The following is a 16,864-nucleotide window of genomic DNA, read 5'->3' on the forward strand; positions in this document are numbered from 1 at the left end:
GCATATAGGAATTCCGAGCTTGTTACCGGTCATATTCGTCATTTTACGAACGGCATCAAAGCTTACATTCACTTCAGCGCCATTTAGTCATTAGCGCGCGGACAATAGTTTCAACGATAACGTCTGTAACGACACAACTAAGTCACCCACTGTACTGCGTTCGCACGTGCTGTGCAGTTTCTGCTCCTGTTTTCAATTAAAAGGCAGCTCGAAATTGGCTTTTAAAAGCGGTTTACTGAAGCCTAGAAAGGGATGTATGCGAACTATGTGGTTAACAGCTCAAACCGTTAAAAAAGAAAACAGGTGGAGCTGGCCTATAAGCTTTCGAAATTAATCACTTGAGAGAATTTCTTTTATTTCTACCAGTGATTGCACCTGTGTCCGCAAGTTCTCCGCTTGGTACGACCAAAGGGCGCGGCGACGGTCGGTTCAGTTGCCCAGCCAGTCACGGAACGCCTGAACGCCCCTCTCCTGCACCACCTTCTTGCCGTTGGCGCAGACCATGGTGCCGTCCGCCTTCATCACGAGCAGCGTCGGCACCCCGACCACTTTGAAGCGTTCCTCCACTTCACTGCAATATGGAGCGCCGGAAAGCAAGAAAGAGAAGGATTATCTGGAAGAACTTGCGGTGTGTTATATCCCTCTAGCGAAGAGCTGCGTCATGCTAATAAAACGAATGATAGGCCTAGTAACAACTATATTAAGTTCAGTACTTCATTCGCAAGTACGCACACAGGCAATCTGACGCTCACCTAATGCTCCAGTGACTGACGCACCACCCAGTACAGGATCAATTGTCAGCACGCCTTGTCATTACTGAAATCCTCTTTTTAGAGCGCATCTCTTTGGCGCCTTTTCTTTTCTTGCGAGTCTCCGTTGCTGTCAGAGCAAAAGGGCCAATTAATAGCAAAGCGAGGAGAACGGCGAAGGATGTAATTAGGGTGATAATGAAGGGACGACGAGAATTGCGAGAATGAAGAGGGGTTGCGGTATAAGAAAAGTGGAAGTGCCAGGTGGAAAGTGGAGGAGGAGGGTACGGTGGGGCAGGTGAGAAGGATCGCGCTCAGTTTGCGCCGGCTGTTGCATAACGGCTCCCTAAACGCGTTTACAGACAACCGTCATGCTTAGAACGCGCAGCGCGACCACCTGCGCAAAAGGGTTAGATGCGTTAGCAGGCAGATATTCCAGCAACCGCTCCGTTTCAGACAGCAGGCATGGGGAGGGTTTGTGAAAAACGACGCGCTGCAATGCACAAGGAAGGCGATCCCTTGCGCAAAGACTGCAGGCCCTTTAATTGTCGCACAGGTGGTGGCTGATTATGCTTCTATAAGAGTAAGATTTACCACAAAAGTGCTACTGGCAACTTCAGTCAGCCGCGAATCGGCAGTCGAACCGCCAACCAGCACATGCATGGGCGTTTGTGGAGTCCACACCGTTGACCACGGGAACGAACACGCACTACACTGAATGTGCCGGCCACGCGCCTCGTGTCCCGCTCCAAACAAAGACGGGTCCTTTATGGCTTCAGCGTGCTCGCAGGGATCAGCCAACGCGGGAGAGGACGCCGCAACCGGCCAAGGGCTGCACCGCGCTGCTCTGCACCACTGAGGAGCGTTAGTTCAATGCGAAGGTTTACAGGCCTTTCGCGACGGCAATGCTTGGTATTGTATGCTCTTCAGGGTAGCTTAAGCGTCGTCAAGTTTCCGTTTCATATATCGCAATATCAAACTGCCCTTAAGTTTCCCATTACAGAGTACCGTGGTGGTCGGTCAATTTTCTTTTTGTTTCCACCAGTGGGTGGCGATGGCGCTAAAGAGTAGGATAAGAGGGACGGCCGATCGAACAGGCCACACTGGTCGCCGATCGCCCAGCCAGCCCTGCCATAACTGTTTTGAAGTGTATATATTTTCTATATGCATAGCTTGATGTGGGTATCTAAAGTTACGACGTTTCTTGGGCGCGCAAGACCTGCACCCACGGCTTGCACCTGTCCTTGAGTTAGCTGCAGGGACCACCTTCTTAGGAGCTACAGAGAGCTCAAAATTTTTCTGAAGCGCTTGTCTACTGGGGCTTCAAGCGAACGTCAAATTCGTATTGAGGCACATACCTCATTACGAATTGCATTGTAGCAGCGGTGTATTTTGCGAGCCCCTCCATGCCCTCAAACTTCTCATCAGTGCACCCCTTTCAAGGCGACGTGACCAAGTTGAGCATATTGTCATGAGCGCCCACTGGACCTTCACTGGCCAGCATTCTGAAGATCGATTCGCAATACTTGGCGCCAGATGAACGCTGAAAGCAGTGCTAGAATATAGCCGTTGTCCCAGCTTACCCCTGAAGTGGGTCGTCGAAAGGCAGCCCGTACCAGTCGCCGTGGGAGGTCTTCATGTAGTTAAGCATGTCGTTCTTGTTCCGGTCAGCGGAGATGAATATGACCTGCGCATGTCAGAATCCAGGGACGATGAACAGGTATTCACAGAAAATCGGGATTCGACTCCCTATGGCTACACCACCGAGCATAACACCCGTCTTCTTCTTTTGTTACGCATCGAGCGCAGTGCTTAAAAAGTTTGCGCAAAGCCTTCTTGCATAGCTGAGCCAGGATACTTTGATGCTTTCGTACTGTTCATAGATTTAGAGCTAAACCCTGTTGAAGAGCTTCATATCCAGCTTAGATTGACCGCTTCGATCCCACAGCCTTTCCATTTGAAGAAATAGTGGCGCTTTTCACTGGACGCGCAGCCTGCGACATGGTAGATTTTTCCTTGACCTATAAAAACAAGCGAAAGTAACAAGGAAGCATAGAGCTTGTACCTAAATTAGGCACTTTATTTTCGACGAAAAAATGAGTCAGGTGTACTTTGTGACTGTATTTCATTCTGTCCTTAAAGGGGCCATCAGTTAATAGTCTTGCAATTTCGTTCCCCGGACTTGAGTGCCCTGGGCGCGCTGTATATTTTAAAAATAGCGATCGACATTAGTACGGCAAAGCTCCTCCGACCGACATCGACCGCCATATTCAAATGCTCGTGCGCCATCAAAAGCGCATGCCCGCCGTCGTGTCGTCTGTTATGCGGACTACAATATCAGCGGACATGACTTCTGTTTTGCGGACAGGCACGCAAGAAGCAGCGTTATTTACATATGAATACAAATATGCTTCTGTATAACAAGTCATTGAAAGAAGGTGTAAAGAGTTACGTATGTTTTAGTCGATATCCTTAAAATACGAATAAAAAACTCAGGTACTGCGATGAACAGTTAGATAAGTGCGGCTTGGTTCTTCGCTCGCAAACAAAATGTTCAAAGAGTGCAGGTGCGCTGTCTTTGCGAACCACGGACGTGGCAACGACCGCGCGAAACGGAAGAAGCTACACGCATATTCAGAATCTGATAAAGATTAAAAGGCAAGAACACCGTTGTATTACGCTACTTGTTCTGCGTTGTTTCTGTCGATTGTTCTGCAATATTTCGTCAGAAGTGCTTTGCTGGCGCGTAGGCCGACTGCGAAGCTGTGTGCCTTAAAGAGGCTCTGTAAAGGGCTCTAATAAAGTTGTGGTATGTCTCGAATGTGAAAGCACGCCGCTTCACGAATAACGTCCAGGAAGAATTCTTTTAATGCGCTTTTTAGAAACAGAGTTATCTTTGGTAAAAATTTGGATTTCAGCGTCGTCGCGGCTTTCCCTCTCCTCTCGCCACATTTTGCACGCTGGAAGGTCGGCGCTCCTCCACCGGCCTCACCTCCGGGGGGAGCTTCCTGACACTCCGGAGCTACGCGGCTTATTGGCCGCGGCCATGGTAGCTGCCTGACATCTGAAAGAATGTAACCAATAGCCATCTCTCAACTTGAATAAGTAAATGCGAGCGACGGAGGACGGTGTGAGCATGAAAAAGTCGCCGGGAAGGGCTCGCCAACTTTCGCGTGTGATTGTGGGTTCTGTGCTGCTTGTATGAGTCTATTATATGGCTCAGGTGTTCATGACAACCCAATGCAGTGATTGAACAAGTTGATGTCCTCTCCTCGGAAGGTGTCTTACAGTGCCTTTATTAGGCGGCAGATAACATTGAGCACCAGGTCACTACGAGAGCAGCTTCAGTGTTTTAGCAACAATATTCATCCAGGCCATTACACTGCGCGTGCAGATATAGAATGTCCTAGGTAACACAATGGCAAGCGCATGTGAAAAATCCACGCCTGAAGAACCAGAGGATAATTGCAGCGAGAACTAGGGTATTATTTTGGATCCCATATGGCTCTTTTTCGCGTTTTCTTTGATTTTTTAAAACAGAAATGTCCGCATGTCATTCCTATTTCTGACGTAATTTTTTTCCGGACTTGATTTTTCCTACCATCAACCGGTACCCAGCGTTTCAAAATACCACTACTCAAGGTTTGCAGGTGAGGCCACAGGTGTCGCATCTTTGAAAGGGGACCCTAGCTTACATTGCGGATCGGAGCAGGCGGCAACAATGACGGGCAAACCATTGTTATGAACGGTGACAGCCAGACTGGATTAGCAACGGCGACTGCAAGTCTCGCTTGCTGGCAGCCAACACTTATCTTTATCCATACTGGGTGGCTCCGGGCAGCTAAATGGTGATTTCGCCCAGGTTTTCCGCCAAGGGCCACTGCGGAATGGACCCAGGTGTCAGCTGGGTCGAATTAGCAAGCTTCTCCCGGTCGGCAGGTGGGACCCGAAAGAGCCGAGGCCGGAAGGATGAGAAAGCGGACGTTATCTTCCCCAATCGCCGTGACTATGTTGGGGAACACAAGAGCCTCGTTTCCGGAGCCTCGTCTGCGTTGGGAGTACAGCGGCGGGCTGGCGGTCATCGTCCGCAATCTTCGCAAGCATATCAACGGACAAAAGACCCATTTCGGCTTCTCTACCCGACCTTGCGTCCTGGCCTTGCACGTCGGCTATCATCTTAAGAAGAACTGGTGACAGCAGCGCGTGGGAACCTTTGGATGGCCAGTTGACGTCAGCTATCGCAGTCGCCATGACCCCGATGTCATCCTTCTGTCTCTCGGGCTCGACATGCGACGGGGGGTGTTCATATGTGCGGTGGTGTGCGTTTGTGCACTTGAGTGAAAGTTTCAGGCCACTCCCACCCCGGCGAGGGCGTCTTTAACCTGTGGAATCTAGGGATGACGAAGGATATAAAACTCGACAGCGAGTGGAGCTCCAGACACTAACTTTGGATTCTCATGCTTGTAAAAATTTAAATAAACCCTACTGTAGAGTTCTCCTTAACAGAGTCCGACAATGCCCTTCGGAAACGGGACCTGCGGGGCTGAACAAGTCAGCCTACACAAGGGCCCCACCGTCTCCAACTCTGGTGGCACCGGTGGCGTTGAAGCAAAAGCCCCAACACTGGTGGGTGGCCTGCGATGGGGTTGAAGCCCCCTCCCCAACAACTGGATGGCAGCGGTGGGATGAACCGGGTGTCATGTTGCTGCATTTGGGGGTCAGTGTTTGGTATTTGCTTTCGACCCTCCGGGCTTGAAATTCTGGGTTAACAATTTTAGCTGCTGGTTGATCTGGTGTTTGTCTGCAGCACAGGTTTGTTGCTCAGAATCGCCATGAGCGAGCAAAGCCAATATTTAAAAGTAGCGACCATAGACCTACTGAGATTGTCGAAGTCAGACTTGCTGTTGATATGAGAGAAATTGTCGGTAGAAGTGCGGAGCAAAAACAAATGAACGATGTAAGATCATTCCTCAGTACGTCGAGAATAACGATCAGCTTGTAGATAAGTGGAACTTGGTACAGGAGGAAAAAGCACGTAAAGAGAAAGTCGACCAGGAGAAGAAGCACGCAATAAGGAGGAAGCTGATCGGGAGTGGGAAGAAGAGAAGTAACGTCATAGGTACGAAGCTGAAAACGAAGAAAAGGAACTAAAGCGATGGAAGCCTGCACTTGAGATTCGTCGAAGCGTAGTGCAGAATGAAGGAGGCGGAACTTCGACAAAGATAGAGCTACAGGAGCATAAAAGTGCTCAGGAAGAAGCTATGAAGAAACTAGCAGCGGAGCTACAGAAGAGCTTAACCTTGAGGCCGAGAAAAGACGGCTCGCAAAGCTCAACGGGTTTGATGGGGACGAAGTACCGAAGAGCGAGGTTATGTCCGTCCAGATAGAGCCCTTAACGGTCCAGTCTTCCGGCGAGTTGGACAGACTTGACGCCGTAAGACAGGATTGCGAAATGACTCACAACCGGCATGGATGGTACACGACAAAGCGAGGCCAAACGAAAATGGTTACAGAGGCCGTCGCTGAGTTAGGTAGGTGCGTCTCCGCGACAGCTCGTTCAGAAAACGTGAGGAAAGGGCACGAATGGAGTCGGAAAAAGCCGAGCCAAGAGAGACTTCCCAATGTAGCCAAACAAACCGACCACCAGTTAGGTATTCGCAAACTTGCGATTAGGTGCCCAGAAAAGGATTCTAACCGGCACGGACAGTTTAGAAAAAAAAATCTCCGAACAAACGCTGTGCAGTGAAAATGGGAACCGTCGCCGAGTTGGTTAAGCGTGACGACGCTAGAAAGGGGCCTGTATCGGCCCGGGTGTGAACGGGATAATTTCCCCAAAGGTAGAGGTTTCACAATGGGGAGCCCTTCAAAGAGCGTGAATAGTGACGACTGAGAGTTAAGGCGTAACTGTGGTGTCAGTGATCACTGCAGAATTATGGCTACCTCAGCGAAGCTGGCACATGAAGATTGCGGAGCTGTAGTTATATGGAAGCGCAGTACTGAAAGCAACGCTGAGACAGAGGACGAAAGCTTAATTGTAGGTGAGCAGTGGGTGTGAGGAGAAAGCGCTTAGGACGATAAGCGGGCGGTGGAGGACTACCTTCAGGGAAGCGAATTGCCCAACTCGGGGGCAGCAGAATGTCCGTCAGTCAGCTGTGTGGAGCTGACACTCTGCTGCGAAGGCAAGAAGGCCAGCTTTGGATTGGAGGAAGGTTCCCGAGGTGCGACTGAAAAACTAGAGGAAGCTAGTTTTGATCAGGAAACGAGCACGGAACAGTGTAGGCGAAAAAAAGGAAAAGGGCAAGAAGGAAGAAAAAACGGATGAAATGTCAAACCCTTAATTCAGGCCCGCAGACAGGTGCTAAAGTTAGCACATATAAAAATGCGGCAGAAGAGAAAGCAAAACCTTCCCGTATTGACTCTCGTAAATTTGCGGCTTAAGTTACTGGTCAGGTGGCACGCGCATGTGCTTCTAAAGGAGACCGCATAAATGGAAAGGGAAGAGTGCGTTTTCCGACCAGAACAGGTGCAAAATGCTTTAAGGTGCATCGGCGTGCCAGAAGACTCATGTCGCGCACGACTATCAAAAACGCGATAAAAGAGCAGGCAAAGCGACCCGAGAGGTGAGAAGGTGGTGGGTTGCGCGACACTCTGCGCATGCCAGTGTAGGGACCCTGCAACAGGGACCACACATACAGGCTTGTCTGGCGCGCGCTCTTGAAATGAAATATGGATCCTTGACTTTCGACGCTGTATTCCAGGAAGCGCGCAGGGCGAAAGGGCAGCCAAACGTCAGGCTTTAGGCGAAAACAGAGAGCAGCTTCTCGCGCTGGTCACAGCCTGTTGCCCGGTCTCAGTTATCTACTATGCGTGCTCTATAAAGGCCTTCTGAGCGCGTCGAAGGGCTGTGGAGATGACAGTGGCTGTCAGGAATGGGTTTTTTCAGTAGCTTTTTGTCAAGCGTTGAGAGCAGGACAATCAGTCAGAACTCAACCCCGGCGGGCGCGTCTAAAAGACTATTAATCCTTTCAGCGCGGGGTGGTGAGTCAGCTTTCACCCCGCGTATTCATTCGAAGTGGCTGTTCTTTTAATTCCTCTTTTTTCCGTTTGTGAAATCGGGGACGGGAACGGTACTTTGTTTAAGGCTAAAGATTTGGAGTTGATCAGGTGTCTTTCTTAACTTTGATAAAGGTTATTTTCCCAATAAGGTAGAAAAGAGTGCAAGTTTCCGTGCTACCAAACGATAAGGGCATACACAAAAGTTCAGCTAAAAGCCGCGTTGACGGGGCGTTGATTCCTTAATTAGAACCGTTCGGGGCAGAGGTTTTTTGTCTCTGAATTTTGGCACATGTTTGAGTTTGTGTGTTCAGTATATTCGTTCGTGTCAAACTTGGTTGAGACACCAAGATTGCTACATTATCACCAGAGTAGCTAATGAATTGCGGAGGCAAAGAATGTACGGGTATTTCTTCCCATTTGCGTACCGTGTTTAACGGGGTGGTTAGTTAGCGGTTTGAGATATTCGGGGACTAACCGAATGAAGTGAGGCTTCAGAATTTTGTGGAAAACAGCTGTAGCAGTTTTGGGTACATGTTATGGGGACGAGGTGCAGCATTGACTCAATGACTTTAAGAGAAGCATTTCGCGAGTACGGGAATGGGTTAGGATTGTGATGCGCAGTCACATATTTGAGAGTTCAGCTGGGACCATTGATTCCCAGTCTCGAGCGTTCGATGAGAAGAACTGTAGATTAATCGGAGTGTGGGCCAAATTTTAAGAAGGCTTTCGATATTCGGGTGGTATATGGGGATCACAACTTTGTTTGATAAGAAATGGAGTTTCTTTTCGAAATTCGTAGGGTTTGACACTCCACCGCTTATCGTACAGCATGGCAGTCTGTCTTCGGCGATCTCAGATTGGACGCGGAAGCTCGCTCTGACCCTAAATTCGGGCAAAATTGAGAGGTCAATATTCTGGAGCAGGATTTTGCTTGGCACTAGATAGAAGCCAGGTGGGTCCTGAGTAAATTCCGAGCACTTACGTGTAGTGCAGTGCTTTGTTTTTTGGAACATCCCACCTTTGATTTCCTGTGTTCGTAGGTTGGTGCTTTCGGTATTGCCCCGGGAGTTGATGTTGCAGTCGAAGAAAACAACGCGGACGCAAGCCCATCTCTTCCTGCCCGGCGGTAGGGAAAGCTGGCCAGTCAAGATTTTTGGGGCCGCAGAGGAGCTGTTACGAACGGCAGCGAGAATGGATTAGCAACGGTGACAGCAAGTCGCGCCTGCTGGCAGCCAACACTTATGCTTCTACTGAGTGGCTCCGGGCACCTCGATGGTGATCGCTCTCAAGCCTGCCGCCAAGGGCCGCGCGGAATGGACCCAGGCGTCAGCTGTCTTCAATTAGCAAGCCTCGCCCTGTCGTAGTATAGGACCTGAAAGAGCGGAGGCCTGAAGGACGAGCAAGCAGAGGTTATCTTCCCCAATCGCCGTGACTATGTTGGGGAACCCAAGAGCCTCGTTTCCGGTGGCTCGTCGGCGTTGGGGACACAGCGGCGGGCTGGTGGTCATCTTCCGCAATCTTCGCAAGCATCTCAACAGACAAACGACCCCTGTCGGCTTCTCACCCGACCATGCGTCCTGGCCTTCCGCGTCGGCGGTCATCTGATAAAGAACAGGTGTCATCAACGCGTGGGAACCTTTGGCTGGCCAGTTGACTTCACCAACCGCAGTCGACATGACCCTGACGGAATCCTTCTCTCTCTCGGGCTCGACATGTGACGGGGACGTGTCCCAATTTGCGGTGGCGTGAGTTTGTGCGCGTGAGTGAAAGTTTGAGGCCACTGCCACGACGGCGAGGACGTCCTCAACCTGTGGAATCTAGGGATGACGAAGGATATAAAACTCGACAGCGAGTGGAGCTCAAGACACCCACTTTGGATTCTCATGCTTGCAAAATTTTAATAAACCCCACTGTACAGTTTACCTCATTAACGGAGTCCGACAACATCATTCGAAGACGGGATCGGCGGGGCTGAACGAGACAGCCTACTCAAGGGCCCCACCGTCTCCAACTCTGGTGGCACCGGTGGCGTTGAAGCGAAATCCCCAACACTGGTGGCCTGCGATGGGGTTGGAGCCCGATCGCAGACACTATGTATAGAGCTCTACCAGCCAAAAAGAATACACATACACACGAAACTTCTAAAGCATGCGTTTATCGACGAAGACATCACATAAGATGATTTCCTCGGCTTCTTTCAGGCTGCAAAAGTGACTCTACAGTGCTGTCGCGTGCGGGTTTTAATCATTACGCCGACGAAGTTTCCGGCGACAATAGTTATCTTAGGACAAGGCAACGCCACCGCGACGCTCTACGAGGTGCACACTGGTGCTTTACATATGATGGAGTTGTTGGCTTTTAAGAAGCTGCTACTTTCGTCACACATGAATATCGTACAGATAAATGTGTCATATAAAAATAGCATTGCCCGGTGATTTCTACCTGCTTTCTTTGACCACAGGTGTAACTGTCCCATTTATGCATTAGTGCGATTACCTATCATTATTTCGCAAAATTATTCAACAAGGAATGTCGTATCAATAATTTAATTTCAAAAACCATTTGCCACTCCTAGGCACAATTTAATAAGCGCCAAATGTTTGAAAAATACGAGCTGTTAATTTATTTTTCTTACAGTGATTTTCCAGCAGTTGCTCACAAAGTTTTTCTGTCTGTAGACCAAGAGGTCGCGAAGTGAATCGCACTCTATTTCATTTCATTTCACTTTATTTAATTTATCGTTTATTAAGTGCTCGAAGGCATTACATAAGAAGGTGTACGTATTGCTTTTCATACAGCAAATTGCGGCAAAAGTATGGATAACGAGAGAGACTCACATGAAGTTAAAAAGAACTTAAAGACACAGGAACTGAAAAAGAACTACAAAAACAGCTATCGTAATGAAGCCAGTGAAATCAGTACTCCACACAGAATGCATGTTAATCATTACAGAAATCAAGATAACGAAACCTGGCGGTAGGTACTGTACGCACGAAGCGGTGGATGTTATAAAAGATGAGTTTTTCGTTTCTCGCGGAATGCTTTTTGATTTGTCTATGAAGCAACGTCTTCAGGTAAGGAATTATAAAGTGCTATTGCGCTGGGGAAAAACGACTTGTGCGTCCCATTATGCCGGCTCTCGGGTTATCGTTGTTGAGGCGGGAGGACAGGGTGGTTAGCAAAGAACATCTTGATTTGGTTTTGTGATAGACTGCATGAAGTATGCTTAGGCGCGAAATAACACGGTGTGATTCAAGAGTAGGGAGTAGGAGGGACTGCTTCAGGGCGGTGGCATTGGTGGTTCTTGATAAACAAGAGGGGAAGAACTGAGCTGCACGATTTTGGATTGATTCCAATTCGATGGATAGGTACGATTGCCATGGGTGCCAGATGGATGATGCGTATTCTAATTTGGGGTGTAAAAATGATTCGTGCGCTAGCTTCTTTATGCCAGGGGCGAAGATTTGGCCGCAGGTTACCAAGTTAGTGTGAAGCGCAAAGAAAACAGTTTGAATGTGGGTGACCCGTCAAAGTGATGTGGACAGATGTAGAGCTAGCTATTTATACGATTGCGCTGCGTTGATAGGGACTAACCAGATATAACTGCCGCAATTTTACCTGCAATGGGATTCAATGTAAAATTCTAGAACATATACTTGCCTAAAATGTTGCTAGGCTGCTCAAGTCCTATTCACCTTATAAATATTCCGTGTAAAGAGTCTAGAATAAACGCTTGTCTCAAATACAGCTAGATTTCTTGAAACTAATTTATTTTTTCACTATCGCAACATATCTTCCGCAAAACATGTTCATGTGGAACACGATTAGTATTATTTACTCATAATCGGATGTTATATCATTGATCGCTCTAAATTTTCCGCCTCCATATTTTTATATTTTTTCAAAGCATTTTATAATGTATGCCATATCTATTAATACGTGAGTTACATTTACCACTGGCCCTAACCTGCTTCCTTGGCTCGAGTGCTTTCTTATGAGCCGTTCACAATTCGTTTCTGCTAATCACTCGAACTCGCTGCCAAGAGGAGTACACTCCTCAAGAATCCTTTCCTCTTTTTTTTTTTAATTTACACTTGCTGCTTCTCCTCCAACATTGACTTATTTGGAGGTTATTTCGTAATCTTAGGGGAAATAATACGTGGCCCTGACATGTCGACACTTCAAACTGGTCTTTACTCTTTTTCTTTTTGGTGACAAATATAGTCATTGGAACTAAAGATCAACAAATGTAAATTTCTCCGTGTAACTATTTACCTTCTTACTACTTTAATAATATCCTTCTAGGTCCTGTTGCATCTTACGTATATCTTGGCATCCATATTACTGCCAACCTTCATTGGTCCGTCCACACGTATTATGCGACGAATAATGCCAATCACACGTTGTCATAACTAAAACGCAATTTTTCTGAGGCGCCTTATTCTTTGAAACTGTTATTGTACAGGGCAATGAAACTTAGTATTTACATGTTTCTTAAAATAAGATAAACGCGCTCCTAAATTATGCGGCGAGAGGTACGTGAAATCCACCTCTACACGCAAGTTTCGCGGCAAGGAGGACACGAAGTGAGATTATAATTGTCACCGTCAGGAACCTAACTAAATATAATCGAATAATGAACTTTTAGTTACAGGTTTTGGGGGGCATGTTTATATCAAAAACTTAAAGACCCTCATATTCAAAAAATTTGTTTTTGAGGAAACGAAATGGCAGAGTATCTGTCTCACATCTCGGCGGACACCTAAGCCGCGCCGTAAAAGTAGGAATAAAGGAGGGAATGAGAGAAGAAAGAAGAACGAGGTGCCGTAGTGGAGGGCAACATAATAATTTCGATCTCCTCGGGATCTTGGAGGTGCACCGACATCGCAAAGCACACGGGCGCCTTTTGCCTTTCGCCTCTATCGAAACGCGGCCGCCATGGCCGGGTTCGAACCCGGGAATTCCAGCTCAGTAGCCAAGTGCCCTAAGTACTGAGCCGTCCCTCGCCTCCTCATATTCCTACGAAATTTAATTTCGCAGAATTCTCCAAGCACGCGTGTGTTTTCATCTCTATCCGCGTAATCGCGCATTCAAGGCGGTGACGATCGGCACGAAATACCTCCAGATTTGACGCGGCATTTCGTCTGTCACTGGTGTAGACGATCGCACAGCTATTTACTAAGTTCGTTTCATTATCGAATATCAAAATGGAAGAAACGGTTTACGCAACAGCTGCGTCACACTAGAAAAAAGGTGCGCGTGGACTCCCACCGACTTGCACGCGTAATTGCCCCAAAAAGTGGGAATTTATAGTGAATATTTAGAAACACGCGAGCTCTAGAAGCATTCTGCCAAATTGAGAAGGCTATAAATGCGACATCATCTATGTTTCCAATATAAACATTCACCTAAGCCTCAGCGGCTAAGCAGCTCACTATTATATTTTACTTTATGTGGTGCCTGACGGTGGTAATTGCAATCTCACTTGGTGCCCTCCTGGCTGCATGATTTAGGCCGGAGGTGGGTTTTACGTACCTCAGCAACTAATTTTTTTTTCACCTTAATTTTGATAATCCTGTCTAAATCCCTAGTTAGGTAAGAGATTGAATATGCTGCTGCAGTTTGGAAGCCCATTGATAAAACCTAATTTACTCATTGGAAATGGCATTGTACAATACTGCTCGTTTTATTACAAATTACAACCACACTGCCACCAGCATTTCTAGAAAGAATTTAGACCTCAACCTGCAATCCTTAACATCTCGTCATAAAGCCCTTGCCTTTCTCTTTTTGACAAGGTATTTCATCGCCCCTCGCTTTGTGAAAAAAACATCTCAAACTCCCCCCCCCCCTCCACCCCAATGCATTTCCTCAAAGTAAAATCAAAATAACAAAGTCGATATTTCATTATGCACAACCGATTTCTCCTTTCAATCATTCCCTTTCGCACGTATTTTGTGTGGAATTACCTTCCCGCATCAACAGCTACTTCTGTTCACAACGAGATCTTCAAGACAGCATTAGACAACATTGTATAACAAGGAGCCACCCATTTTTTTTTACTACCAGTTGCTATACTGTATGTGTTCTACTTTATGCAATGTGTTGTATAAGGGTCGGTCAAAGAGTAACGCAGAATCTTCTGTATCTCGGTAATGGTAAGAACTACTGAAATAAAATTTTTTTGGCAGAATAATTGCCATTTTACACCCAGGCACTTAGTTAAATTTGTTTCTTGGTCTTTCAGGTAAGTCACCATGGATTATCAACGTGAGCCTATACTAAGCCATCATACATTGATCGAATTGCTTTGCCAATCCGTCGATAACTTAGCAACAGCAATTCACTGTAAGCTGTTGGTAGCCTAAGGGGGATAACACATTTAATCGAAGTAGTATGTTTCGAAGGCTTGAGATGTTAAGGCGTGGTGATTACGGCATCCAGGTCCCGCCACGTTCAACCAGGTCGTCAAGCGTTCCAACCAATGTAAATATATGAGTAATTCACAAACTAACACAATATTGCAGTTGCATCATCTTCACTCCGATCATGGAACAAACAAGTATATCAAAACGATCCACCTTAATGCTAATTAAACAACTGGGATGCAGAAAAAATTGTGCTTGCTGGGTTCCACGGCTCTTGAAAACGGAGTGATGCAAGTCAGGAACAATCCGCATGCATGAGGATTATCTGCAAAGTCTCTTTCAGGGTGGTCCACAATGCTTTCGTGAACCATTCGTTCATGACGCGCTATCGGATTTTTATAAAAAAAGGTATGTTCATCTGTGTGGCAAAAAATTCGTGATGACGACTTCACTGCACGTGTGAAACGGTGGTGTAATAGCCAACCACTAGTGTTTTACTATTGTGCTTTTGTGTCTTGGCAAAAAAAGATGGCTGCAGTGCAGTGATACAGGCGAGTCGAAAATTCAAAGACAGTTCCGAGGGATCGAATCTTCAACGCTTATATCTAAAATATTTCTCTTACTTTGTTCTTACTTTTACCAAGCTACAGTGGAATGGTAATTACTTTTTGACTGACATTTGCACATTATATAACCAGCACTTCAAGAAAGCATTGGACAACATTGTGAAACTAGGAGCCATCTATTTCTGTACTACCGATTACTTTCGCGTCACTTTGCGTTTACAAGATTCCTTTTTGTAACCACTCCTCTCTATAATACCTCTTGGCTTGGAAGTCTACGAAACAAGTAAATAAACCTAAAAACGGGCACTGCTAACATACCCACTTCCACAAAGGATTTCACTAAGGTCGCATACCACGCTCAAAGTTCCTAGAAAAAAGGAAAATGACTTTCATTTCGCTAAACTATACGTTAGAGCGGCCGCCATCCACGTCCTGCCAGCAAGTCAACGCAGAGAACAGCGCGCAGCAGACGACGCGCGGCGTGTATGGCGGCTGGGTGCGCCCTTCTCGAAAGCGAATTAAAGTTGCCAGACAAGCAAGCTGTTGTAAAAAGAAAGGAAGAAAACTCAATGTAAAAATATTTATTGCCACGAATAACCTGCAATTTCTGGAAGCCGCAGTTTGACGTGTGGGGAATAAAATGTAATAACCGCTTCATGTTTCATATTGATGTCTCATAGCCTCTTCAAGTTTATTAAGCTAGCACTTCCTTTACGACACCCCTAACCAAGCAATCTCTCTCCAAGTGCAAGGATTCATTCATGCAGTACGGCAGCTTGCTACCCTGCACGCGACTGCTGCCTTGCTAACATGCCCGCATCACCCTACCTCGATGGCCAGGTTGTCCCCCTTGGCGACCTTGTAGACGTTGGCCAGGACCGGAGTAAACATGCGACATGGCGGGCACCAATGGGCGGCGAAGTAGAGGCATATGAGCTGCTTGTCACGCAGCGCCTCGTCAGCAGGGTACAACTTGCCGTCCTTCTTGATGAGCATCTTGCCGCTGAATATGCTGGCCATGGAGGCTGCGTCACTATTTTGGATATCTTCCTGGTCCTGGAACTGGTTCAAATTGGAGGTGGTCGGAGGGGATCAGAAGGCGCCGCTCCAGTGTGTATGCGTTCGATGGCTTATGACCACGCCATGCGCCGAATATGGCTTCTGTCTGAAGGTATGATGATGATGATGATGCAGATGGCCAAAAATGATCATCGCGTGCAGAATGCAGAAACAGCCGTCGTCGTTTTCTTTTTGCTAAGACAAACGCGCTCCGTATGCTGGTACCAATATGCTGGCGCAGTGTCATTGCTCTCGAATACGAAACGTTTTTTAAGCCCCTTCAGTTATAAACATAAAAATAAAGTAGCATAGGACCACTGGACTGGGCATGGTAGCATCGACAGAATGCGGAGCACTAATCCGTTTGTCTTTCTTGTGCAGCTATGTGGCCTTCTTGGATATTTCATCGTTGGCTGTCCGGACATCAGCGTGCTGAACCTCTCTGCGCATGTCCATCTTTCAATGCATCAAGACATCGATCAAGAAATACGCCCACCAGCATTGGAATCTTGGCATCCGTATCATCATTCTTCGGCAACACGTTCTGATTGCCAGGAACCTGGACTGCAGGGGGCATCACTGTGCACTCAAGCTATAAAAGGGACTCACGCTCGTTTTGCAACCACTGGGCATGGTAGCATCGACAGAATGCGGAGCACTAATCCGTTTGTCTTCCTTGTGCAGCTATGTGGCCTTCTTGGATATTTCATCATTGGCTGTCCGGACATCAGAGTGCTGAACCTCTCTGCGCATGTCCATCTTTCAATGCATCAAGACATCGATCAATAAATACGCCCACCAGCATTGGAATCTTGGCATCCGTATCATCATTCTTCGGCAACACGTTCTGATTGCCAGGAACCTGGACTGCAGGGGGCATCACTGTGCACTCAAGCTATAAAAGGGACTCACGCTCGTTTTGCAACCACTGGGCATGGTAGCATCGACAGAATGCGGAGCACTAATCCGTTTGTCTTCCTTGTGCAGGTGAGCAAAAAGTATGGAAAATGTTTTCGTTCTAATGACCTATTCCTGTTGGTGCTGTCGTGCCCTCGGCTTTGTTGCT

The 16,864-nt window shown here is 47.2% G+C and overlaps 1 protein-coding gene across 1 annotated transcript; it reads right to left on the bottom strand.

Moving 5' to 3' along the window:
* Positions 1–365: 365 nt before the first annotated feature.
* Positions 366–15,903, bottom strand: LOC144103321 (nucleoredoxin-like protein 2). The gene is made up of 3 exons (XM_077636075.1): positions 15,568–15,903; positions 2,333–2,436; positions 366–571 (listed from the first exon to the last, which is right to left on the bottom strand). The coding sequence occupies exons 1-3, from the start codon at positions 15,757–15,759 to the stop codon at positions 430–432; spliced, it is 438 nt and encodes a 145-aa protein (XP_077492201.1). The 5' UTR covers positions 15,760–15,903; the 3' UTR covers positions 366–429.
* Positions 15,904–16,864: the final 961 nt, after the last annotated feature.

Source organism: Amblyomma americanum, chromosome 1, assembly GCF_052857255.1.
Source record: "Amblyomma americanum isolate KBUSLIRL-KWMA chromosome 1, ASM5285725v1, whole genome shotgun sequence".
Lineage (NCBI taxonomy): Eukaryota > Metazoa > Arthropoda > Arachnida > Ixodida > Ixodidae > Amblyomma > Amblyomma americanum.

Excerpts from the sequence above, each read along its gene's own strand:
- LOC144103321 (XM_077636075.1), bottom strand. The coding sequence starts at position 15,759 with ATGGCCAGCATATTCAGCGGCAAGATGCTCATCAAGAAGGACGGCAAG. Across the intron at positions 2,437-15,567 it reads GGGACAACCTGGCCATCGAG|GTCATATTCATCTCCGCTGA; the intron begins GTAGGGTGATGC and ends TGACATGCGCAG. Across the intron at positions 572-2,332 it reads TTCGACGACCCACTTCAGGG|TGAAGTGGAGGAACGCTTCA; the intron begins GTAAGCTGGGAC and ends TCCATATTGCAG.